This window comes from Spea bombifrons, chromosome 12 (assembly GCF_027358695.1).
Source record: "Spea bombifrons isolate aSpeBom1 chromosome 12, aSpeBom1.2.pri, whole genome shotgun sequence".
NCBI classification, from domain to species: Eukaryota; Metazoa; Chordata; class Amphibia; order Anura; family Pelobatidae; genus Spea; species Spea bombifrons.
This window is the reverse complement of record NC_071098.1, coordinates 27,173,023-27,199,055: the sequence shown is the minus strand read 5'-3', so window position 1 is coordinate 27,199,055 and position 26,033 is coordinate 27,173,023. Positions and strand designations below refer to the sequence as shown.

Below are 26,033 nucleotides of genomic sequence, written 5' to 3'. Positions count from 1 at the left end.
ACATTTATGTTTCTGCCCAGGGTATAAATAAGCGAGAATACAAACGCAGAAACATAAAACATGACAGCAGATACATGTTCAGCCTATCTAGTCTTTCCTGTTTTCTCGCTTCTGTAAAATGTCAAACCTTACTTGGCCCTTGGCCTGTTCTTTGTTCTGGGTAGCTTTATGACTATCCTACACAAACTAAAATACCCTCATTGTGTTAACCTCTACCACTTCTGCTGGAGGGCTGTTCCACCCGCCCACTACCCTCCTGATGAAGTAACACTTCATTTTCAAGCACAGCACAGAGAAGTTCCCTGTATGCTCTATAAACCAATGTCTTTAAATTAATTCCATTATGGGTATTTTCAATGTCTGTTAGCAATAGTTTATTGGTATTAGCCTGAACATAGGTCTCCACTTCAGGCTTATTTAGTGCTATAAGTTTAAAGCTTCTAACAGGGTTGACTACCAGAAAGGCACTGGACACCCTTCTGCCCTTCGGAGGATTAAGCTGGTAGCGGGTAGGGCAGTATGGGGCATATATCTTCCTCTTCTGCAATGCTATTACATCATAGTTTAAGCAATTCATTGAATTCTGGAGGTGGCATTAAGGATATTTTTAAGTCCAGCCTAGTTGGGATTTCCATAAACATTAGAAACACTTGGTTGCCACAACTAGCGAGTCACCTTCCAGGTTCTCCACGATGATGGTATTCTTATCTTGGTGAAACAGCTTATATGATATCTACATGTTGAGGACCATTTGTGGTCAACAGTAGAACCCAATACAAGTGTAGGAAATACATACACACGGTGGCCTCTTGGGTGAATGACCATGATGTCAAGGGGTGGTGGAAGGAGAGTACTAGACAGTTCCTTCTCAATGAAAAATTAATGGTAATTGCTCTTAGATATGCAGATGAAATGTTAGGAACCTTATATAAAGTATTCTGTGGGGAAACTAGACAATCGCTCTTTGTTGGTTGCTATCAGGATATAAATGAGGACATTAAAACACTTGGTAAATAGAAACATGTAACTCAGTAGAACGCGTTATGAGTCAGCTCCATGCAAATAAGGGATACCTCAACACAGCACGTCATTTGAGTTACCGCTTTATTATTATTATATGGGTTTGTCTAAAGCCACTTTCTTTACCAGGATAAGGAGAGGGTTCTTACACGGTGGTGTAAATGAGATGACGGCGAATGGGGCAACCTCTCGTTCTAAGTAAATATTGTGATGCAAAGAGAGTCATCTTTGCAAGGCGAGGGGATTCAAAGGTAATGAGATATAGATACGTTATTCTGACTCCTAGATAAACTAATTAAGCCTTATAATACTGAACTGTGGTAGGGAACATCAAGCCTGGGTAGGGGATACAAGTTTATATATGGCTAGAGTGGTCCTTAAATGGTTATTCTGTGTTGGATCTATTGAACACAACGTGGTTTGGAACATTTTGGCTGCATCACAAGGTTCGGAGATAACCCGATGTAAGGCTTGACCCCTTCTGACGCCAGACACTGCCTTTGTTGGTAGGTTACATGGAATCCATAGAACTTGTGAGCGATAATGTGTTTAAAATAGGTCTTCGTTCCACAGAGCGAGAAGGTAACCCCAAATAACTCCTGAACCCCACCTGGTATGACTTCTACGAGTTGATGTATTCATTGTCTTTACTCACTTGTTTTCTTGTGCGCGTCTTCCCTGTCCGAAGTTTTATGTATCTGGCAATCAACTCGTTCCGACCTGGGAATTAAAAATGACAACATATATAATATGAAAACTGTGAATGAGGAGTTATGTCTGAGACAAAAAGAAAATAATAAATTAAAAAAAAGGTCAATTTATAAGAAAACTATATTTTTAACAAAAGCTTGTCCTGCTACCAGAAACCTTCATCACACCAAAAACAAAGTTTCTTTCAATAACGACAATTGTATAATTATGTATGAATTAATTGTATAATTATGTATGAATTGTATAAAGTTTTATTTTCTTTCCCAGAAGCTCATTAGGGTCTGACTCCAGGGTCACAAGCTTTTTTGTGTTCACCAGCCTGTGCCATAGGTCAATATTTTATATTATATATTTTTTTATATGATATATATATATACAAAATTCCACCAGAGACTTCAGAGAATTCATTTTACCTCCAAAGTATTTTTTTAGGATAAAAAAAAACACACGGAGAAATGCTATATAGTCCTGTTATATATATAACCTTTTCCACTCAAAGCAGGCATGGGGCCTAACGTCAGATTAATGTAACCGAACAGATGTTGCCCTGTTAACCGAATCCAGATATTCACTGTATATAAATAATATATACCCTTTTTTCAACCCACACAAGTCATGATATAGTTAACCCCAAACATTTATTAGAACCTTAAAAGAAGTGTGTGCTTTTGTGCTTTTGTGTAAGTCATGACTTCTAAAAACGTCCATTATCTGGATTGCCATTTTCGCTAATGGTCTATTTTCTTTGAGAGTCTGTTTTGGAACAACACGCTTCTTCGGCGATGTTAATTGGCATCTGGATGAACTGCTGATTCTGCCATGCCAGGAACATACAAACCAATGTTTGATGTTGCAGGACCCTCGGGGATTTGAGGAGACTAAATGAGGGGGGGGGGGGCTGTTTCTCTCCAAACAAACCCATTCTCTTTTGTTCTGTTTGTTAAGTTAATGCAGGAGGCACTTACTGCCTTTTTTTTCCGCAAGAGTTCAATTGTTGGGGTCAGTTAAGTTGTGTATTTTGAAAACACCTTCCCTCCTAAGCCTTGGGGAAGGTAGGACTGTGTTATCTATTGTTATGTGGCAGGGAGCCTTAAGCTACGGGCAGAAAGGGTGGAGAGAGCTGCACCTAGGGGCTTTTTTGTGTGAAACTTTAGAAACCACGTTTAGGAGGAAAAAAATATATTTTTTTTGCCAGCAGATAAACCTGTAACTGGTATTTTTTTCAAATAAGAATTCAAAAGAACTAAGATTCCATATTGTACAGAAACAAGCTTTTTTTTGTGCCTGATCCTCAACACTCTCGTCTGAAACCCTTCGTATCCTGAGCAGAGCCCCTACCAGCTCTTGTCCTCCAAAGGAAGAGTTGGCCCAGAATGTGGAGAAGGAACCTGGCGGACAGTCATTTTTCCGACGAAGGGCTAAATTAACTCTTCATGTTGGCTCAACCCCTCATGAGGCTACCAGTGTTCCAAATTTTACTATTACCGGTATATTTTCAAGAGCAGATCAGACCCATTCGGCCTCCTAGTCTGTACTTTCCTAGTGGTTACTTTAATAGGGGTATAGAAGAAAAGAGAGCCCAGCTCTTGTGAGCTTACAACCTCAACTAACTTCTGGTTTAACCTACTCCACAAACTGACAGATTGTAAGAAAGAGATCTCAACACGTTCGGACCTCAAGAACTCCCAACAGCAGCAGCGTGGTTGAGTCCTTCTCTTAGTTCGGCTTTGAGAGTTTATTCTCCTTTTACCGCGTGTAACCTTCTCATCTGTTCCGATACTTCTCGCCTTGTAAGCTGCTATCCAGAAAACGTTGTATCGAAACGGTAACAGACCAGAAACGTATTATTTCTTTTTAATGAACCAAAGAAAAAGCAGCAGAAGGAGAATGTAGATTGTTTAGAACTATGGACACATTCTTTCATCTCTAGAATCTGGAGGGAACTCGGAATCTTGAGTAAATAAGACCTGCCTACAAAACAGGACCATACCGTAGCAGCTGGACTCTGCCTTCCGATTCAACTATTTGGCCACTCTTTAAAAAGTACATCTGTCTCACCCCCACCCTTACCCAGCCTGCCTCCCGCTGCACCAGAAGAAAAAAAAAAAAAGGCTGCGGGGCAAACATCCCCCTGAAAGGAACAAGTCGCAGCACGTCAGTGACCAAATATAGGAATAAGCAAGCCGCCGGTGGAGCTGCAAGATGCCAGATCTACAATCAGCAGCAGGGTAATCCATGCGTGACCGCGGCTTCATTAACCTATTTCGATGCCAAAGGAGAACGCAGCTTAAAATGTACCCCCAAAAAAGTTAAGCATCCCACTTAGACGACCAGGCTCCAAGTTCATATATTCCAGGACACAGGGAGACTAAACGGTTTAAGCTGTTAGGGAATCTTATTTAGAATATTTAAATAGATTTAGTCTACTGCAACTCCCTTGGCACTCCAGCCATACCGATGTCTAGATCCGATACTTGGGCGCAATAAGGGACTTTACCCCAACCTCGTAGGAAATGGACAGATTCTCAGGGTCACACATTCCGGAGCTTCTCAGACCTAATGATATCTGGTAGTTTCTTCACAGCCAAAACCTCTGCTTGAATACAGGTGACTTAACTCAGAATAACAAGCCATAGTTTTCAGGAGGGCACTCATTACAAGCATTCGGTTGTCACTGTGAGTCACCATAAAAAAAATGGACGCTCCTATGAACAAAGAAAATGTATTTACTGTATTGCTTTGTTACAAGAACAGAAAAGACTGGATCCACCATCAAAAGGCAACGGCTCAATATGAAGTTCCTTATATAAAAGCAGGAGGTCCAGATATAAACCATTGCACCGGTAGAGAAGGAAACAAAATAACAAAAATAAACAAATAATAAAAAAATGAACATGATAAAACCAAGGGAGATTTACTAACATAACGTATTCTCGCTCTCTGTTGATGCGAATATTAACCCAGGCATGACTACCTTATTTTTAAATTTAAAATAAAAAATAAAATAAATAATAATATATATATATATTTATACATTTGTTAAATATTTCCCCTTATGATAACCATGTAACATAGGGTGAGGTGCACAGAACTCAAAGACCTCTGTGTGCTATAATCTATTTAGAACTATCTTTCATAAAGTTGGGGTAGAAATCTTCATTTAATTTAAAAAAAAAATGTATCTTTATATAAACCACACATTATCAAGGACAAACACAATAACTTTCTCTAGAGAAAGAGATTTTAAACTCTAACAAAGTTTACGGCGTGTGGAATCATTCCGTCTAACCCCAGAAGCGTGGAATGAGAGTGTTGCGCTGATGCCCTTAAAGGGTTAACTCTTCTGTTCAGAAGTTAATAGACCGTGAAGAGCTAACTATTCTCTCTGCCTTAGCTCAAAGTAAACAGGTTGGGTTTAAATGTTTCCCTCGTTTCTCTTTTGAATAATAGCTTTACTATGCCCCAAGCAAATGTCAAAGAACAGCTTCCTGGGCCTGATGCTCGATGTCCATCAAGATTTGGGCAGGTGGTAGGAGAAGACACCTGTCCAGCGCTTTAACAGGCGCGGTATTTATCCGGGGAGAAAGCTGGTATTTTATTATTAATTTTCTTTTTTTTTTTTTTTGTTGCGCTTATTAACGCTTACGTTTGCTCACAACGGCACAGCCGGAATCACAGACTAACAGTTAGCCAGACGTGTCGATGCACGCATACGCGCGCACACACGCACGCTAACACCACACTAACACATCGGGTTTTACCACCACCCCCCCCAGTCTTAAAAAAATAAAGTTACGAGCATGATTCATATCTGCCACTGATACTGTCAGCCCTGTCTTCTGTGTGTTAATCTTAACCCTTTTGTAGCTCAGTCAAACCCTAAGCCGCTTAAGTCAACAGAATGTACCTTTGCAAAGAAAACGTGTTTTAACCAGGTTTGGAATATTTTTCATGGGGGTTGATTAACTAAGGAGGGAACCTGTAGGAGGGTCGTTGTCACTGAGGTCCCCCGAGGTGGCGCCTTCTAAGACATCAGCGGGAATAATAGAAAGTCACATTTCTGATTGAACCATGCACTATGCAGGGCCAGCTTGGCCCCCTCAGGTAGACAAAAGTTGTCAAGGTCGATCCTTTCTGATTTATAGGGAAGATTGTTAAAAAAAAGGAGTGTTTGTAGCCGAGCTGTGGTTTCAACTCCTTGACTTCACTATTCATTAAGGGGCAAGACTAACATGTTTCTCCAGCAAGAAGAGCTGAATGGGCCCTGTATAATGTGTAATTAAATGTGTGAAAAACACCCTCGGTTTAACTATACATTATACAGGGCCCGCGGAACTCTTCCAGCAGTAGAAGCTTAGTGGAGACGGGCCTTCTTAACACATTGTGAAGTCAAGGAGTTGAAAACTTAACTCTCCTGTCAACTCCCCCTTTAGTGAATAGACCCAACTGCGTTAAAGGAGCAGTTCTCTGTTAAATAAAGTGACTGCTCCTTTAAAGCCTTGGATCACCTGGATATTTTGCCCTCGTCTTATTGTAAAAGTGGCCTGAAACAAAGAACGGCCACACCTCGTGACCTGGATCCTATGACCAATGAACCTCGGTCTCAGAAATTATGCATTCAGCAAGTCTGTGCAAGTTTATTTTTTTTTCTCTCTCATCCTGGCAACGTCTACATAATATTACACTTAAACAAAAGCCGGGGAGTTGCTGATGTCAGACACTTTTGGATTATTCCACGCAAAGTGCCTCTTTTTATTAGGATTTAACAATCATGATTTTTAGATGTGCAGGTGTGAAGAAATTTAAAGTGACATTAAATACAAACCATCTATTTAAACTTGTCAGTGCCATTTTTAATTTATATATGTTTTTTAATTATTTTTTTTAATTATTTTAATTTTTTTATTATTTTTTTTTAAGAATGTAAGCTTAAAAAATACGTCAATAAACTTTTTGTTGCCTTAATATTATGGTAAAAAATGTTTTTATTTATTTGAAAAATAAAATAGTGAATTAGAATCCATGAGCACGGACACTGCCGGTATATTAAGTTTATCTGATAGGAGGTTTGCTGTCCCTTTAAGGCCCGACTCTCTCTCTGTTGGGAAGAAAATCTGTTAAATAAGACAGTTGTTAGAGGGAGTAGGAGGGAGGGGAGAAAAAAAAAGAAAGGGGGTTAGAGATACAGCATCTCAGGAGGGAAAGAGCGAAATCCAAGGGAAGAGGCATGCCTTGGTGTTAAAAGGAAACTACAGTGAGGCCCGACAGCTGCTTCGAAGGTCAAAGGTCACTGCTTGTGCATTCATGGGCTTAACAGTTTGAAGGCAGCACCTGCCAGTTCCAGGGTGTGTCTAGAATGTTCACCGAGGCTTTACCGACATGTGACCATGAACGAGGGGAGGGAAAGAAAAAAAAAAACATTCTTAATTTTTTTTCCATTTATTTAAAAAAAATGATTAAAAAGAAAATTCTAAAAAAAAAAAAAATTCTTAAAAAAATAAATCATGAAAACAAAGCAAAGAACAAAAGTATAAAATTGATAAGAAAAAAAATGAAAAAAAATCCCCATGGCAGGACTGAAGAACTGTTTACTTTACATACATAAGTAACTTAAGATTGATTGAGAAAAAAAAAAAAAAAGTGCCTCTAGACTCTTAAGAGGGGATGCAGGTGTGAAAGTCTAGACGGGGGCCACAGTCAGGTTAGTCAATCCAACCCCAGGGATGTGAGCCATTAAACATTTTAGATTGTGTGATTATTGTGTAAAGATTGCACCCCTAGCTATACTCTAAATATTACCCTAAAAACCACATGTTTATTACTGTACATTTTTCCTTTTCGCTCGACAATAAAGTATCCCCGACGAAAATACTTTACATGATTCAATCATTATTTCTGGGAAGGGTCTGGGACACCAAACAGCATTTTTCGTTTAAAGGAGGAACGTTAGGCGGTTTAGTCCAACGCGGTTATTCTCCAATATTAAAGACTGTTACGTTCAAGAGGTGGAACGTTACCTTTAATACAGGCCTTTGGCTTGATTTTGCTTCTATCCCCCGAAATATAGCAGAATAGGGAATTATATCTGAAAACAGCTGAGCGAAGTCAAACGTATTCGATTACAGTTACTCAGAGGTAGAGGTTGGAGAGAACATGAAGGACAGCTGTCCAGGAAGGCGGAGGGGGGGGGTTAGCGATAGAAGAAAGGGTATCTTTAGAACCGTCTAAATACCCTCGGTAAAGATTCCTCTTTACACCGGCGCGGCTACTCAAAATTCTCCAAAATGAACCAAAACCACCGATGATTTGAGATCACAGAACACCCCGGGAACAGCGTAAACATACTTCTGCGTTACAAGTAGAACTTGATTGCACACTTTGTGCAGCCAGACGATCGAGCTCACTGCCAGATCACACGAGCCTCTGGCTAAGGAGAATCGTCTGAAGAGAGAAAGAGGATGTGGGAACGGCAAGGAAAAGTGGGTCCAAGAATGTGAAACGTTATATGAATACTTTACTACAGCCCCGAGACTGTACTTATTACAATGCTCCTCGATAGAACATTGGCCAGGTCCACCATATCACCATCCCAGGTACCTGCTGAGCTGGTCGGGGTAAGGGGGGGACACTAGGTTTTCTCAAGTGCTTCTAGAAACCCTAGACCTGCTCCTGTATATAACATCCCCCCCAAAATATTTCAGGTGTCTGAACGGGGGGCATCCGTGTTGGTTGGTGTGGCCATGACTAGAAATAAAAGAACCTAAGGAGGTGGAGAAGAATAAAGGACACACCAAGCGTTAAAGATGATACGTTATGGATATCACGGTGTGATGTGCGGAAAAACTCAAGTATATCAAATATTTCATCAGAGAAGTTCAAAATAAGTAAAAGTTACTGTTTCTGGCTAAAAAAAAGTGAAATAAATGAGCATTTTAGAGAAAATGCTTCAAATAAAATAAACTTCCAGCAAACTAACTAAAAACGAGGCGTATTTATCATTTCTATATATATATATATATATATTCCTATTCTGTAGGTCTGGGGGTCCTTTGTTGGCTCATTTGATGGAACGTCCATACGGCGTCCGGAACCATTAAGTATGATGATGTTCAACGATTTCTCAAGGTCATCCCAAAGCCACACGGACCCATCTGTGACCTTGCCATACGATACATGCTATACATGTGCACCCTGTCCCCATCCATCTCCCATCCTTCCCGCATGCAGCCCCAGCGAGCGAGCGAGCGAGCGCCCATCTGGAAGCCACATGTGTCTCTCACTCCAAAGCAATTCCGCGAATCTGAAGCAAATGCGGCCGGCTATGCAGGAATTCCTGCAATCTGCGACGGGGCGAGCCGGCTCTGGAAGGGCATTCGGGAAATGTATTGATCTCCGAATGAAGGGATCGTTGGATGAAGACCTCACCGTCGTCACATGTCCTAATCCAAGCTTGTGACCCCGAGGAGGGGGGGCGGGGGCAGCCACCGTAAAATTCTTCCTAAATACCCCACCGGCTAGCAGAGAGAAAACCCCTGCGCTTTAATATTATACATCTAATAATTTATATAATAAATATTAAATATAAATTAATATATATATATATATAGTTAATAAATAATAACTAATGATAAATAATACATAATAAATGATAAAATGTTTTTATTTAGCTGCCTTAAACAAAAACAATTTTGGGTTACTAGAACCATAGGACTTTACCTAGGATAAATACTTATATTTTTATTATTTATTATTTTATATAGCGCCATTATTATATTAATTATAATTATGACTGACTACATAAAACGTTAATTTTTTCTCTCCCAAACCTACGGGTTAATCACCGCGCTTCATCCTATTTATGCAAATTTGCTGGTTTACAAATTTACAAATAGAGGGGGTAATAAAGTATGATTCTGGTACAACGGAATGCTCTTTTTTTAATTTAACTGAGAGGGTCGTAGGTAAGTGGAACAGCCTCCCTGCAGAAGTGGTAGAGGTTGATACAGCGAGGGAATTGGAACATGCGTGGGATAGACGTGGGTCCAAATAGGCCGAACGGGTGTGATTTGCTGTCAAATTCGATGTTTCTGTGTTCTCGCAGCATAATAACGAACAAAGATATGGCCGCTGAATGTGATCCAGGAGAACGTACAGCTGTCATCCGAACTGCTGCGTAGACTCTACATAGACTGTAAGCTCCTACGAGCGCCGTCTAGATCTTGTAATGATTACAGCAGTCTGCCATTGCGCCGGTTATCCTTACATATATCGTATATATATATATATATATGACACACAAATAGAAGGCATATGAGAGGATATACACCAAGGGGCAGCGTATACTGTAGCAAAGTACAAACCCGGCATCATAAACTTCGTCCAATGGTAGCGAACTTTAAATGGAGACGGAGGACCCTTTAAAACCGCTTAGGGCTGGCATTTTATAAGCCAAATCTGCGCCGGATAAATTTTAACCCGTTCATTTCACGAAGCATGTGCGCCTTTTGTAACTAAGGGGTTAGGCTTTAATAAACACAAACATGTACTGTAAGGAAAGCAGCCCCGGCACCCAAAGAGTTAAGGACTGTAAGCCTGTATGTTCTACCGTGTGTTACTGATATCGCCATTTTCATTGGTCATTTCTGACTATTTAGCAGCGCTACGGAATCTGCAGGCACTATATGGTTAAGAGTAACGTAGTGCGAGGATGTGCTGCGGGCCGGCCAGGCACACAAAAGGTTAAAGACGTGTTCCTTTACTGAGCTGTCTTGTAATAGACCAGGTCTAACCCTCGAACACACTGAAGCTTGTCCTGCCAGGCAGAGACCTGGATCAGATTTCATCTACCCCCTTCCCCTCTCTCTCTCCACCCTCCCCTCCCGCAGTCCCGCTCCCCCTCCCCGCAGTCCCGCTCCCCCTCCTCCTCCTCCCTTCTCCCTCCTGCTGGTGTCTTCTTTCCATGTGACCTTGCAGAGGCTTGATTTACTGGAATCATGGACCCCCTAGAAAGGCAGGGAGAGAGGGAGCGGAAGGGTGGGAGGAGAGAGAGGGAGGAGAGAGACTAAGAGGGTATTAGGCAAGAAAAGCAAACTCCAGGCAGGCCTCTCCCAGCCAGACACCAACAAACAGCTGCCCCGGCGCAGGGTACTAGAATGCCAGGTGGGGGGCAGTCAGAGGCCAGGCTACGATAGAGGAGGGGTAAGGGAGTAAGCCGCAAAAACCTGCGGATTCAGCTTCGGCGAACTCCTATCACGCACATCCGGGTACAAAAATGGATGATGGGAGCGGTAGTCCAACATGCCACTCATATCATACGCTCCCTTTTGTAAATAAACTCTCAGTGGAGCTGAGTCGGGGCAGATAAGATTTTTCTCAAAAGGGAAAGGAGGTAACAATCGAGACGGCTGGCAACAATTCGAAACAGTGTTTACGTTCGGATACGAGTCCCGGCTTCGGGCTTTCGATAGAAAAAGGAGAAAAAAGAAAACAAAAATGCAAAAAAAATAAAACAAACAAAAAAAAAACCAACATGTTGCCATCGTAACAATAAAAGCAAGTAAGAAAGAGAGAGGGAGGAGAGGAAAGAGAGAGATTTCCTGGTGGGGAGAGAGGGGTGCGTATTGTCATTCGTGAAGCAGGCGGTAGGGCTGACGGCGACCGGGGGTCGGTGGGCTTTTAAATATTTATTGTTTTATATAGCGCCATCATATTCCGCAGCGATGTGCATTGTCTCAGAACACAATTGTATATGATTGTATATTTTACCTTTACTGAGAGGGTTGTATATACGTGGAACAGCCTCCCAGCAGAGGAGACAGAGGCTAATAGAGTAAGGAAATTTGAACATACATGGCATAGGCATATGGCTCCTGACTGATTAACGTTTGAGTATTTCCATTCTTCATGAACGACCTCCTACTATGATAATATCCCTTATTTACGGTAATTTAATGCCTCAAAAGGCTTTTTTTTTTAAAGAATATTTTTTTTTTATTATTATTTTAAGAAATAACAGCACAGATTAAGAAGTGGTAAGAACCAAGGCAAACTTTTATTATTAATATTAATAATAAATAATGATAAAAATAATATCTATACTACTATAGCGTTTATATATTATTATTATTATTATTACTATTATTATTTTATTTTTATTTTTTAAAACATTCTTAAATCCAATATGATCAACACATCCTGTTTGAAACTATATTTTTATATAAAATTATTATTATTTTATAACTATTTCCAGCTAAACTATATCACATTATATTTAAAATATAAAAAATTATATTTTTTCCGCAGCGCTTTACAGCTCCCTCCCTCCCTCCAAAAAACTTCAACCATCGCTGAATAAACAGAATATTGTCTCAACGAAAAAACCCAAAAGGAGGGGGGAACGAAACGAAGTCAAGGGCCATTGATTGCCTTAGAACGTTCGAAAACCTGCATTCCATGTTTGTTCTAGAAGTACAGGTGAATTTGCCCTAAGGAGGTATCTATCACTGATGTGACAGGTGGAAAGCCTCAGGTCCTATCAACCCCAAGACACCCAACTGAGTATTGGTCAATCGTGGCTTAGTTGCGTCACCAACGCATACCTTGGTGCTTGAAGGATTTTACCCCAAGCCTCTGAACTTGACGGTCACATGGACCAGCTTCACCTTTCATATTGTGCAGTGATTTACTGCTTCTGCTTCCTCTCAAAAACCAAATACGAATACTGTGTTTTATATAGAATCCATAATTACTACTCCAGGAAGTCTACGTTTTCAGCCGACGATGGTCAACCGTTGACTTCTAGTGACCGCTCTGTTCTGATTGGATTCTTGTGAACAACCAATACAAGATCACTATTATTTCTCATGGTGGCAGGACAACGCCAAACAAAAAAATGTTAGAAAACTATTGTGAAAACCCTAAAGTTAATCTTTCTGTAATTTTAATACAGTTATAGACTTTAAATATGACGTGCAAGGGGTCCGACTGCATCATGGACCTAATGTTATGATGGAAAATGTACAGTTTTGTAGACTTTCCATGTATCTGTGTAATATTTTTTAAATATCGGGTGACTCACCATACATCTTGCCTTCATCTGATAAGATGATTTTGCGCCGGCCGCATGGCGGGTAGATAGCCAAGGCTTCCTGGAAGCTCTGCTCTATGTCTGGGCTCCATACACCTTCTGCGTCGTTGTCCAAACTCTTCTCCATGGAGTCGCCGAGGTCTCCCGTGCTTTCTGCCGGGCTGCCAGCCTCGCTCCATCCATTGGGATCCATGTCGCGTGGAGAGCGCAGGAGGGAAAGGAGAGGCTCCTCCAAGCCTCAGCCAGCGGAGGCAGATTCAGCAAACGCTAAAAAACATAATAAAGACCTTCTAGGTGAGAAATGCCACACGACCAAAATGTGTCTCAAATCACTTAAATCATAAGCAGGGAGCAGTCAAGCTTTAAAAAAGAGGGAATGCTATTTCAATTAGTTTTATGTTTAACCCCTTAAGGACAATAGGCGGTCCCTAAACCCATTGAAAACAATGCATTTTGAGCCCGTATATGTACGGGCTTTGTCATTAAGGGGTTAAAACACAATTATTTGCATTCCTAGAGGAACCTTAGATACCATTTTTTTAAAAAACACCTCTGTTAAATCCAAGCTTCTTCCCCCAGAATTAAATGAGGCTTTTGGTCACCCTGTTGAAACATTTTGGGTTCTGTAGAACACTTTAAAAAAATCAGGCCTATCAAGTCAACTTTATTAATTTAAGTTTTGACCATTCCAGCGAGTCTTCTATGAAGGCATCTAGATATAGATTTAACTACCAACCATGAAGCTCACTAATGGTTTCTGGTGGCCAATTCCCTATTCTTCCACAGGACCCTAAGGCACAGAATTAGGGTTTCTCCTGCTTGCACATATAGACGTTGAGCACGTTGGTTCACAATCTTCTGTAAATTTTAGAAGCCAACCCGAATGACCTATTACAGGTGAGGGACACTTGTACATGAGCTTGTGTCCCATATGCCACCCAGATCACAGGAGATAAAGCACAGATGTGGTGATATATGATGTAGAAGTGCAACCAGCAGAGCCAAATGGCAAGCAGGAGAAGTGTTTGCTCAACAAATGGTCAGGAGATAATGACGCCATGTGATTTCTCTTTGTACAGGGCAAAAGTAAACTCATCAGAGGCCTTCTGTGTTATGTCTTCTACAAACACAGCTTACATTGTATGGCTATTTCTTCATTTTTGCATTAAAGCTCAAAAATCACACGGCGTATATATTTGAGGTTCCAGAAAATAGACCTTCTGGCCTTTAAGATGTAAGACTCTGGTTGACCATAGAAAGCCCTTGAATTCCAAGAGCACTCGTTGTCAACTATGCATTGATGTTTATATATAATAAAACTCATGGTCTCATGCAGGGTCCTAAACGTGATTCAGGAGTCAATAAACCCTGCTAGAATTGTAAGATTTCTCAATTTAATGTATAATTCCCCAAAGATTATAACCCATAAATGTAAAATCAATTCGATTTCTACCAAAAGCCGCAACAAAACTCTTTTGTTTCATGTGAGATTATAAAAAATTAGATACAAAATATTTCTCCATCTAAACTCAATTTAAAATTTAATTCAATTTCTTTAACTGATCACATAATGAAAATAAAATAGCTTTTTTTCGCCCCATGGCAAAAGACCTATAATAAATAACACCGTTTTGTTATTTTTCCCCCCAGTTATTTCTTTTGAAGCTTCTCCGTCGCGGCGGTTTTACACAAAAGAAATGTTGGCGTTTGCCCTGTTATATAATATACGAGCGCTTTGGGTTTATGACGGCCGGGATAAAATTGCAACAGAGTCTGCAAATTGTCTGCAAGTTCATTTACAGCCCGCTAATCTAGCAACGCTGTGCACTTGAGACGTTAATTTTTAACTTCTCTTTTATGAGAATCCCTGGGCTGTTTGGCAAATATAGTTAAGCGTTTGTGTGTGTTAATCTTAATCACCCCAGGACCCAAGAAAAGGTTAATCCTCAACAGTTTATTATGAATTGGACCATTTTGCTGACAGTGATTATTTTTGGGTGGCTGTAGTTAGTACTTTTGGGTAAATCTAATGCACAATGGAGCAGTAAGCAGGGCCATTCCATTGGTGTCAATGATGGTCGCACCCCTTAATTGCACCATGGTAGCCTCTTGTATATAATCCCAGATGTAAAATACAGGGTTAGCCAGCCGTTTGCTCCAATACATCTCCCTGCCTGGGCCAACCCTACCTTACAGGCGACCCAGGTTGCTGCTCTAAGCTGGTGGAGGCATCTACTTGTTCTTCTCGACATTTAGCAGGGAAGTGCACGCCGGAGTGGGGCGCCAGTGACATGGATCACCTAGGGTGCTAGAAACCATAGGACCTGCCCTGATCCCTTGGAATTTATTATTAGATGTATAGTTCAACAGAGCTTCTTGGCTACCTAGGGGATTTAATTAAAGGGAAGAAGACACACAATATAGCCACCCCTGGCCTAGTCAGAATATGAAGACATATAGTTATATACGAGCAGACATTTGATTGCACATAAGTGAGAAATTCTGAATACTTGTGAAAATATTCTGCTGTTGAGGTGCTCTCTGGCCTACATGCTCAGACCTTGCACAGCAACCTGAATATTATTACCAGGGAACACACTGGCCGAGATAAAGTAGTCTATAACCTTCTGACAGCCCCGTTCCTCCTCCCCGCACGTTGTCATGACTTGACGTTTAACACTAAGCAGATCCTGGAAGCTTAATGGCTCTTCAGCTAGTGCTAAGGAGACAACCTGGTATCAGAAACGCCATCTATACACAAACACAATGGAGGTTGTGTATGAAACGCACATCTGGTGCAAAGTAAAAGCAGTGGAGAGATCTGCAAGGAACATTCAACTGGTTACTATGTGATTGCATCACTTTGTAGTAAATTGATATATTTATTAATTATAATATTTATTTCTTTGTTGTATTAGGGATCTGTTGCTTAATACCGGTATGATGCTTGTCTTTGTTGACAAGAATTAATACAAGTGATTTTTTTTTTTTTAAATGCTGGCCAGCCCTGACCTGGAAGCATGTTTAAACAAGCAAAAAGATTAAAAAAAGAAATTAAAGGATTAAGTGCCACCCTAATCCCCCACCAGGCTTCTAAAAACTTGCCTTCAGGCACTTTCTAGACAAGAGATAAGTGCCCCTTCCAAAAGGACCACCATTTTGGACACTAGCTTGACAGCTTGGCTAACGATGACCAAGATTACCCCAGAACCCCATGTTTTGGGGGTTTTTTTTGCAGATATTTGCACGATTACAGTACTTATTGCTAGAACAATAAGCTCTAATACAAATATATGACTTACTTCATATGATGAACAATAATAATATTAATAATAATAATTTTAATCTCCAAATTTTATTACATGGGTATATATATTGGGCAGAACTGCAGAATGTAGGATCTGGGGGGGAAAGTGACATGTTTACCTTAAAGTTACGGGGTAAAAATTCACTAGGATTTGTTTTTGTCCCCCCACTGGGATATTTTTCATCTATGATGTAAGTAGAATTAAAAAAAAGAGTATAATAATTAAAGAGGATCTGTTAACTTTACAGGGGATAAACCTTTTGCGTAGTTCAGTTCACAATATTGAATCACTCGTGACATATTCTAATAAAATATATTAAGACGTCTGCGTAATCCTCAATTCATTCTTACAGCTCGTAAACATCGTGACGTCCTGTCCTAGATTTAAATCTAAAGTTTACAATATATTTGGTTTTGGAACGATGTTAGAATAAATCATAATTTGTAAACTTTGAATATATTGGTCTTTCTGAATATTTCATGAACGAACAGTTAAAGATCTGGAATGCTTAATCAGAGCAATGATGAACAACTCCTATTGGCTACATCACCCCAGCCAATAGGAAGCTGGACTCGTCGGTTACAGCCGGTCGAGAAGCTCTGTAGCTCATCGGGACGTCTTGCGAGGAAGGGTTCTTTTATAACCAGGCATAAAAACCTTGAACCCAACTATAGCTCAAAAAAGGTCCGGCTTCCTATTTTCTACAACTTAGATAAGGAAGGACAGAAAAATACTGTTTGTATTTTTGATTGGCTATGTTCCCCTAACCCATCTGGATGCTGATTGGTTGAGAGAAGAAGTAAACAGAGATAGGAGAGCTGTGAAACTTATTTTCAGCCTGGGTACGGCCTTGATAGTTTATGTTCACGTAAAGTTACAACCATAAGGTAGACATCGTAGTGACTCATTACAAGTCTTTTCCTTGTTTGTTCTTTTGTACTCTCTAAGGACAGCACCGAATAAGAACGTTCGACAAGGAAATAAATAAATGCCCGTGACATTTCCCTCCCCAAACAATGTCCCCAACCAGTTGTCTTTTTTTATTGTTGGTGGGCAGAACTGGGAATACAAGGACAGGTCGACCTCCTCCGGAGAGCAGAACTGTCACCCTGCCAAGTGGCAGCAGGTGCGATATGAGCCCTTGTCATCCGACCCGCGGCCAGGGGTTATGGCTCAACCACCCTTATAAAAGAGAGCTAAGATACACATTTAAAAGCCGTAAAAAACGGCACAACAGATAATTACAGGAGGAAAAGGAAATTGGGATGGTATAGGACTTATTTTTAATCTTCAATGAATGTAGACCTTTACTTACATACCACCGTCTGTAGGATTTTTGCATCGTTCCGAAGCTAAGAATTTGCTGAGTAAGCCTAATTAGGTAGGGAGTTTTGGTTAGGAGTAACCAAAGACCTCCATGGTTCAGTATTATTAACAAAGATATATAAGATTTAAAATGACTGTTATAAAAATAAAGATTTAATTTATAAATGTATAAAAAAGTGCTTCTGTAGAATTTTAATTCAGCTCGTGATATTTCCCTACGTGGTTAAAAAAAAAAATTAAAAAAAAATATATATCATTAATAAAACGAAAAAACTCCCCATTAGAACATATTACAACACAATTGTTCTTCAAGTTCCTGTCTTAGCTGATCAGCCCAACTCCTTTTTCCTGTAGGAAAATGTAACACTCAACTTTTACTGAATGGACCTTTTTTTTATCATTACTATTTGCGTATTTATTTTGACTACAATGGAATTAAGAAACAACTTTCGTAAGACTTGTGGAAGTTCATAAATGTACATAAGGTCAGATGGTCCTTCACAAGGTCTATTGTCCTATACCGCTGGATGTAAGCGACGATACAAGGTACAAGTGGTGGAATGCTGTTGCTCGGTGTAAGTAGACACGTCCGAGTACATTAAGCAACCAAGGATATCCTTGTTTATTAAACCATAAGGACTGACCACGTGAGATAAAGCATTACTGGGATTCTCCTCAGGGTCAGCTGAGCATCAGGCATTACACAACCTTCATGGTTCTCCACCAATGATTCCACACACAGGAGAACATTTTCTACATAGGAGGCATCTTGAAACACTTGATACTAGTGACAAAAGCCGGCGTCTCTTGCGAAATATCGGCAAATTATGGCTGGGGTCGTATTCCTAGCCACTGAAATAGGAAAGGAGAAAAGACCGGAATGAGGTCTGGATCATTGGGATCTGTTAGACATTCAAAACATCTGACTTGTACCACGGCTCGTTCTTGGTTTAGAAATGTGGGACTTTGGCTAAAGGTCACAAATTAAAATATATAATACAATTAGAGAAGGAATATATAGATGACCCTGTTTAAAATCACAACTGATGAGGTGGGCAACTTTTGTGTAATACAGTCCCACATGCAAATATCCTCCTACAGTGGGTCGTTAATTTGAATATGGGGGCAAACTATTACCAAAGTATGGAAACTGAGAATGTTTGTTGATGTGTATGTCCAATGAGTGATGGAATGGAAGGAAGTCAATTGCTTTTTTATGTTTTGTTTTCTCCTTTCACTAGTTTTCAGACAGCGTTTCTCCATGTTCAGTGGACAGCTGGAGAGAGTCTGTTCTCAGCATGATAGCATTTAGCATTAGAAAGGGGGGGGAAGGAATAGGGGGAGGTTAAAAGAAAGCAATTTTTGTACAATCCTCGTAACAAGAAAAAAAACCTAAATGACATTTTTAGACTTTAGATTTTACTCTTGGTTTGCAGAATTCTTAAATGGAAGTATCTCGTGATCTTCTGCACTCCTTACGTTCTCCATCTGCATCCCTGCCCTCCATTCTCGTCTCCCTTCCCCCCACACCATGGGCAGCCTGTCAAGCAACCCTGACAAGCCAGGCCTCCTGCTTGCCAATCTTAGCTTCACAACAGGTGGATCTGCTTTTTAAGAGGCAGCTGCTCTAAGCGAGAGGAGCAGAGGGGTCTGGAGATGGTAGGGGAGATTGCAGAAGATACAAGGTGGAACTCATCAAGGACAGGGGAAACCGGAGGAGGGGGTGGACTAGGTGGAGAACCACGTTTGTGCTTGAGAATATTATACTTGACAAGTTTTTGTTAATAAAGTAAAATAATGCTTTAGTTAAGAGTGTAGAGGTGGTCCTTTCACCAATAAATCATTGACCTCGAGCGCTAACAGTATAAACAATGTGTACTTTCAGGAGTGAATTAGACTCACATGGTTGGCCACGGGGAGGACACTGTATGCACCAGTTTCCGTTCCATAAGTTAATTATACAAGAACACTTTTTTTAGGTATATTGTAAAGAACAGTAACTAAGCCTAAGGGAATGGCATCGTTATTTTGCTGCTGGATACACTTTACGGGCCCGTATGGACCGGGGACAAAGTGCCTATGTATGGATCAATATACAATTTTCGGCCGGTTTTAATGGCGGTTATATTTAAGATCCTACGGGGCTTTGTGGCTGTCAGGTACTTAGTAAAAATCTAGGCCACAGTATAAAAAGTACGATTTTAATTAAAGATTTGTGGAATTGGGTGATTTTCACAAATAGAAACAGCTTTTATATAATAAGGAATGCATTAAGTTATCCTTCTAAGGAGAAAGTTATGGACGTTCTCTGTCGGAGGGAACCGCGACCCATCACGTCGGATAATGACATTCTTTTCGGATATTTCAATCACGTAAAGTAACTTTGCAGCCATTGAATTATTTTATTAGAGTTAAAAATGATTAAAAGTAACCAAGATGAAAACTTTATTTTACAATAAACCCTATTATCACCCAGATTCTACGAGATAAGCAGTTATTCTAGAAGTAACGCTGCTGTATATGGGAGGTTTGGAAAGATCTTCTACACACTTGTTTCTTCTTTATTCTTTTTTTTTTTCTATGTGTTGACCAATTGGTCAGGACACCACGCTTATGGCTTACGGCACCTGTTGCTATTGACCCCTAACACTACCCATATTGTATTATCGTTAAACAGCCGTTTCTTTTTTGGGGGGGGTTTCTCAGCGTGGACTCCAATTAATCGAGTCTGATGTCTGAAACGTACAGCTTTAATCCAAAAACTGGGAGGGAAAACACGGATTTTGTGTCCCCTTTGGCAAAAAAACCTAAATTACTCTCTACAAAGTAACAAACAAAATTGTAATAAACAAAAAAATAATCCTGTAAATTAATTAAATATTTTAATATGAGTTCTTTTAAAGTTTTTTTAAAAAATTAGGTACTTACCCTACTCATCTGTGGTGCCAACAATTCTATCTCCTGATTGGTTGCTTGACGCAGCCAATCAGTGGCAGTAGATCGCTCCCATTGAAATCAACAGGAGAGCTTTTTAGGTATGTGCTGGAGGTATGTATATCACATGCAAGGAACATGTGTTTGGCCGAACATATCTCCTACAAAGAGCGGGAAAAAGGGTCACATACATATGGAGGGGGCAATTCTACAGACTCTCCCCCCATCCATTTGTAAGGTCACCACAAAATGTTAAAAAGGGACCTATGATACCGGTTTCAGTAAATGATACCGGGTTCAGTAAAAATCACTGGGCGAGAACAGGGATTTTTTTTTTCTATGCTTTTTATGGTTATACTATTGTCATTCTTTGTATCTAGACTACCAGGCTTATAAAAAAAATGTGATGTTTACACAGCAGAAAGGTAAGCAGGGATAATCGCTCTCTAACTCCATTTATACCAACACGTCTGGGAAGAGAGCGGAGGTTTGGGGGTAAAAAGGATAATAGGAAAAAAAATAATGAGATTGTGTCATTTGTGTATTCAAGACAACACAAGGTTTCTAGATTGTAAACTCTTTGTTGTTTCTGGAACGCCAAGTTGCTATCTGATGCACAGTTTCTTCTATCCTGTTATATTATATTTAGATATGTATGTGTCTTTATTTATTTAATTATTTTATATATGCCCACAAACCCTTGTGTAATTTGTCCAAATCTATCGCAGGGTTAATCTCATTCTTCATGCGCACATACGAGAAGCACCGACGCAGACGACTGTCTAATTGTCTCTAATTTTCCAGTTCTTTGGTCCCAGACCCATCTTTCCTGCCAAATTTTTTTTTTCTTTATTTTTCTCTCATTCTTTACTCGCTGACTTCCTCCTCTCCTCTTTGCACCGATACGTCGAACGTTATAAACAAGAAAGTTTCCATGCCAAATATATACAGAGTTTAGACCGTCTCGCTTCTGTTCCTCGGCCTTTGGTTGTGAATTTTCTAACATCGCCACATCTTTTAGGTGACATTTATGGTACTTATAAAGCCAAAGTATAAATCGAAGAGGACTTAGTATAGGAAAATGTCGGAGTTCTAGCGGAATCCTGAGCTTACTATTATACAGTGATTTGCAGTTATTGGGTCTACCATGTAATTTTTTTTCTGTATTTTTTTTTCTTTCAGAAGCATTTATTATTTACCAAGTTGGAGAAATTTAGCATTTACAATTCTGGGGTTCCTTGGGTTACCATAAGGAATTATGTAGCTAAATTCCATGACATAGTTTTACTTTACGGTAGTTTAAAAATATTTTTAAAAAAAATTTTTAAAAAAAGGAAAAAAAATCTGCAGTACCCAGAATTAGTCACTGATTCTACCGTATTTTTTCAGGATTTTTCCCCAATAAAACAAAATAGAAAGCAGTCGTAGAGCAAAAAAGTGCTCATATCACCATAGCAACCAGTAGAATAGGCCTACTCCTTGCTCGATTAGCTTGGTGTTGATGAACCCACTTAAAACCAGAATCACTTTTTTTGTGTTTTTCCCATATACCCATTGATTTATTATTTAATTTCAGACTTAATACTCTTGTGAAAATTCAATAAAGCAAAACAGTAGATCGCACCACATCACGCTTCCATGCCAAATAAGATTAAATATTTTTCAATGACAGAGTCTCTTGAAATAACAGGAACACAGCCACCGATTCAAGAATAAATTATATGCTGAAAGGTGAGCAAACAGGCTACGCTGGTGAGCTCACACGTTAAATATTTCACTTGGCAATGTCGACGAAATGTCGGGCGTTCATCAGAGTTTAGGATTTGGTAAACTTTGAGACACTTAAAAAAAAAAAATCCTGGGTGACAAAATATGTCAATATTAACCGATTCCAGTTCAACTATTGTTTTTAAGCCTAGATTTTTTTTTATTATTATTATTTTTTTTAAAGGCCATGCTTACAAGAATGCGTGTTGACAAATGCTTCAACAATAATATATATATATATATATATATATATATATAATTTTTTTTTTGTTGCTCTTGTGAAAAAAAGTAAGTTATTTAACAATTTCTAGTTCACCTGTTAAACATGTGATATTACTGAGCTTGGGTGGTAAAAAAAAAAAAAAAAAAAAAAAAAAAAAAAAGGCTAAAGTGAAATTTACAGGATCCTGTCCCGGAACTATTTTGAGAGCAAATAAAAATTAGCATTGCTAACTTACCCCCTATTGGGACACTGTATTCTACCCCCTCATCCAAGGATTAGTCTTTGCTGTGTTTAAAAGCACCCCGTTTGCTCATTTCAATATGCTAATTTCCATCTTATTTTTAAATTACAAATATATATTTTTTTAAAAAAATCATTAAAATATATTAAATAAAAATTCCTAATAAATAAATCAAATCAACAATTTGTTAAACGTAAAAATAAAATATCAGTTGCAATTAATATTACACAGTTTGAGTTACAACAAGTGTAAAAGAACCATACACCTTTTGTCAAATCAGATATTAAATAAAATGCACATAAATTGCATTTTTGGGGGTTTTTAGAAAAAAAAATGTTAAATGCTTTTTGTTTTGGGTTTTTGTGACGGAAGAATTCCTACTAATAGCACTGAATTTGAGTGTGACAAAAAAAACTGGATTAATTCACAGATCAGTGGTATATCTGTCACTGGATGGTATTTACTAAACTGTGAAAAAGCTGAATCCAAGAATCCACTGGCAGGCGTTAAATGGTATTTATTTACTTAGAGATCAGCATTGAGTAAGGCTACTTCCTACCCTCCCAGGCTCTTTATCACTGCTACTTGATCTGCAGTCTCAAAGAAGACAGAAGGCTGGGATGTTAAGCAGATTCTTAATGTCCAGATAAAATCATATAGATACTTATTTGGAAAAATATACAGACTTCTATAAGCACATACATTAAAACCTATGGTTTAAGACTCCAAATCTTCCAATAGCTTCTTGGAGTGTGTACTTCCAGGGTTAAAACTCTCTAACCATTAGCCTTTTAGCTTCTTTGGCTCTTGTACTTCTATCTACTAAGTGAAAGGGTTAAATATCCCTAACCATTAGGATTTTCGCTTCTTCTGGGCTTGTACTTCCATCTACTTAGTGAAAGGGTTAAATCTCCCTAACCATTAGACCTTTAGCTCCTTTCGCCCTCGTACTTCCATCTACTAAGTGAAAGGGTTAAGTCTCCTGAACCATTAAGACTTTTAGCTTCTTTGGCGCTTATACTTCCATCTACTAAGTGAAAGGGTTAAGTCTCCTGAACCATTAGGCCTTTAGCTTCATTGGCGCTTATACTTCAATCTACTAAGTAAAAGGGTTAAGTCTCCTGAACTATTAGGTCTTTAGCTTCTTTGGCGCTTATACTTCCATCTACTAAGGGAAAGGGTTAAGGCTCCTGAACCATTAGGCCTTTAGCGCTTATACTTCCATCTACTAAATGAAAGGGTTAAATCCCCTGAACAATTTGGGCTTTAGTTTCTTTGTCGCTTGTACCTCCATCTGCTAAGTCAAACTAACCATTAGGCCTTTAGATTCTTTCCATCTTGAACATGTATCTACTAAGTGAAAGGGTTAAATCTCCCTAATCTTTAGGCCTTTCCTAGGTTTATTTTCCTAGTTCTGTTAACCTCTTAAATTCAAGCTGGAAATATTTGGACGGTACTTTCCATACCTCCAGATCGGTTCATAATATTACGGAGACACCTGGCCGTGTTACTTCTAAATAAATAAAAAAAATGTTTATTTGCAAGCAAAGCATTGATCTCCTTGGGCCGCAGAAGACAATGTAGACCCGGCAGGTGTAAAACTACAACGTTTAACTAGCGAGACAAATAGCTCTGGTAGCACGCATCTGACTTGTACACAAAGAGATAGTGGAAAGCTAACTCCGATCAGGAAGGAGGAGGAGGAGGTTGGGCGGGAGAAAGATCTAGAAGCCAAGCGCCAAATCAGTGCTGTTTGCTGAGATTATTTAACGGGAGGCCTTGAGGAAGCAGGAAGTGGTCGCTGATTGAAATCTCAGTGTCTTTCTTTAATGGAGTCGAGCAGAAAGCAGTGACTTCATGGGTCACTTCTGCTGAATGCTACAATGTTTTGGGGGGAAGAAAATGTTGTTTTGTATTCCGGCAACAAAACAATGATTAGGATCAGAAGAAGTCCATTTAATTGTTATTTTTTTTTTTTCTTTCTGGCTAGTTTTTTTGAAGTAGGTGGGAAAGTTCCCGCCTTTTATTAAGCGCCTATTTACGGATGTATCGCAAAATCATGGCGGGGGCACTGCAAGCTGTCTTTTTGGGTTAAAAACATGGGCCTTTACTTTTTCTTCCAAACTATCCTTCATGCGTATATTTTTTTAAAAAAAAAAATTAACCCCTTAATGACAAAGCCTGTACATGTACGGGCTCAAAATGCATTGTTTTCAATTTAGGGACTGCCCATTTTAAGGGGTTAAAATTAACATGAACAATTTTGGAGCCCCCCTCTGATTATTTGAGGTGTGGAGGTTTCTATTCTCTGAGTGAAATTCCATGCCTTGCATAGTTCCTCCATGTAAAGTAAAAGCAGGTATATTTACCGATACTTGTTATTTATTACTGTACGCATTACCGCTAAAGTTCAGGAAGTACCCGATGAGGCTAAAATAAATCCCATTTTACTCTAAGGGGATGGCGAGTGAATTAGGAACAGTGCGTGTCACTTCCTGTATGATTCATTCATGTTCCAAGAACAATGCAAGGATATGAGGCGAAGTGTTCGGTACACATGACTTGGGAGTCAGGAGTTGTCGTCGGCTACAATGCCGGCTCGTCTTACACAAGCAAATCCTGTTAATTCGATGTTTATTGCTGTACCACGGAGAACTAGGTTAACTGCTGCGTTCACGGCTTCACGCCAGAGATGTCTGCAGAGCGCTGCGCTAAACTGCAGAGCATCGCACCGATGGCCTTAAAAGGTTAAAACGGGTTATCGACACCCGTTTGCTTCCTTAATCAGTTTGCTTCCTTAATCAGTCGTTGGTCTCGTCTTAGATTGAGGCGCCATATGCCTACCCCATGTTTAAATCCCCTCAGTGTATTAGCCTCTACCACTTCTGCTGGGAGGCTGTTCAATTTATCTACCACCAGACCAAAATTCTGGCTAAGCTTGATATGAGTTCTGTTCCTCTATACCCAGGCCAGGCCTTGCCCTCCCCCATCCTCAGCCGCTCCGAGCCAGGCACCATTTTTGGTGGATAAACACAGCTGGTAATTATCACCCGGTTATAATATTCTAATTGCTAACTAACAGCTGGGGTTCAGCCCTGTATACGGCGACACAAAAAAAAGTTCAGCAAGAATAGTAATCTCGTAAGATTAGTAAATTGTTATGTTTTCGCACTGTAATTAATTCCTTTTCTTTAAGAAAATGATATATAATTGCTACTCGAGACAACTCCGGCCAAGAAGACTTCCTACCAAGTCCCAGACTCCTTAGGATCGTTATCTGTACAGAATGACAGAAACCTAAACACCCCATGCCTTCTGGGAGGGGGCCTTCTGCACATCTGGACTTGTACAGCCTTCCAGCCCCCCTGGGGGGGTGAAAAGAAATGGGAGGGGGAGGGGCAAGAAGAGATACTATCA

At 39.6% G+C, this 26,033-nt stretch overlaps 1 protein-coding gene across 3 annotated transcripts in view; it reads right to left on the bottom strand.

The window, feature by feature from the left end:
• Positions 1-26,033, bottom strand: part of TEAD2 (TEA domain transcription factor 2) — a 45,774-nt gene that overhangs the window by 10,795 nt on the left and 8,946 nt on the right. For all 3 annotated transcript variants that reach the window (XM_053451401.1, XM_053451400.1, XM_053451402.1), the window contains 2 exons: positions 12,809-13,084; positions 1,676-1,740 (listed from right to left, as the gene is read on the bottom strand). In XM_053451401.1, the coding sequence (XP_053307376.1) occupies positions 1,676-1,740; positions 12,809-13,010 (267 nt within the window). In that variant the 5' untranslated portion in view covers positions 13,011-13,084. The remainder of the gene's footprint in view (positions 1-1,675; positions 1,741-12,808; positions 13,085-26,033) is intronic.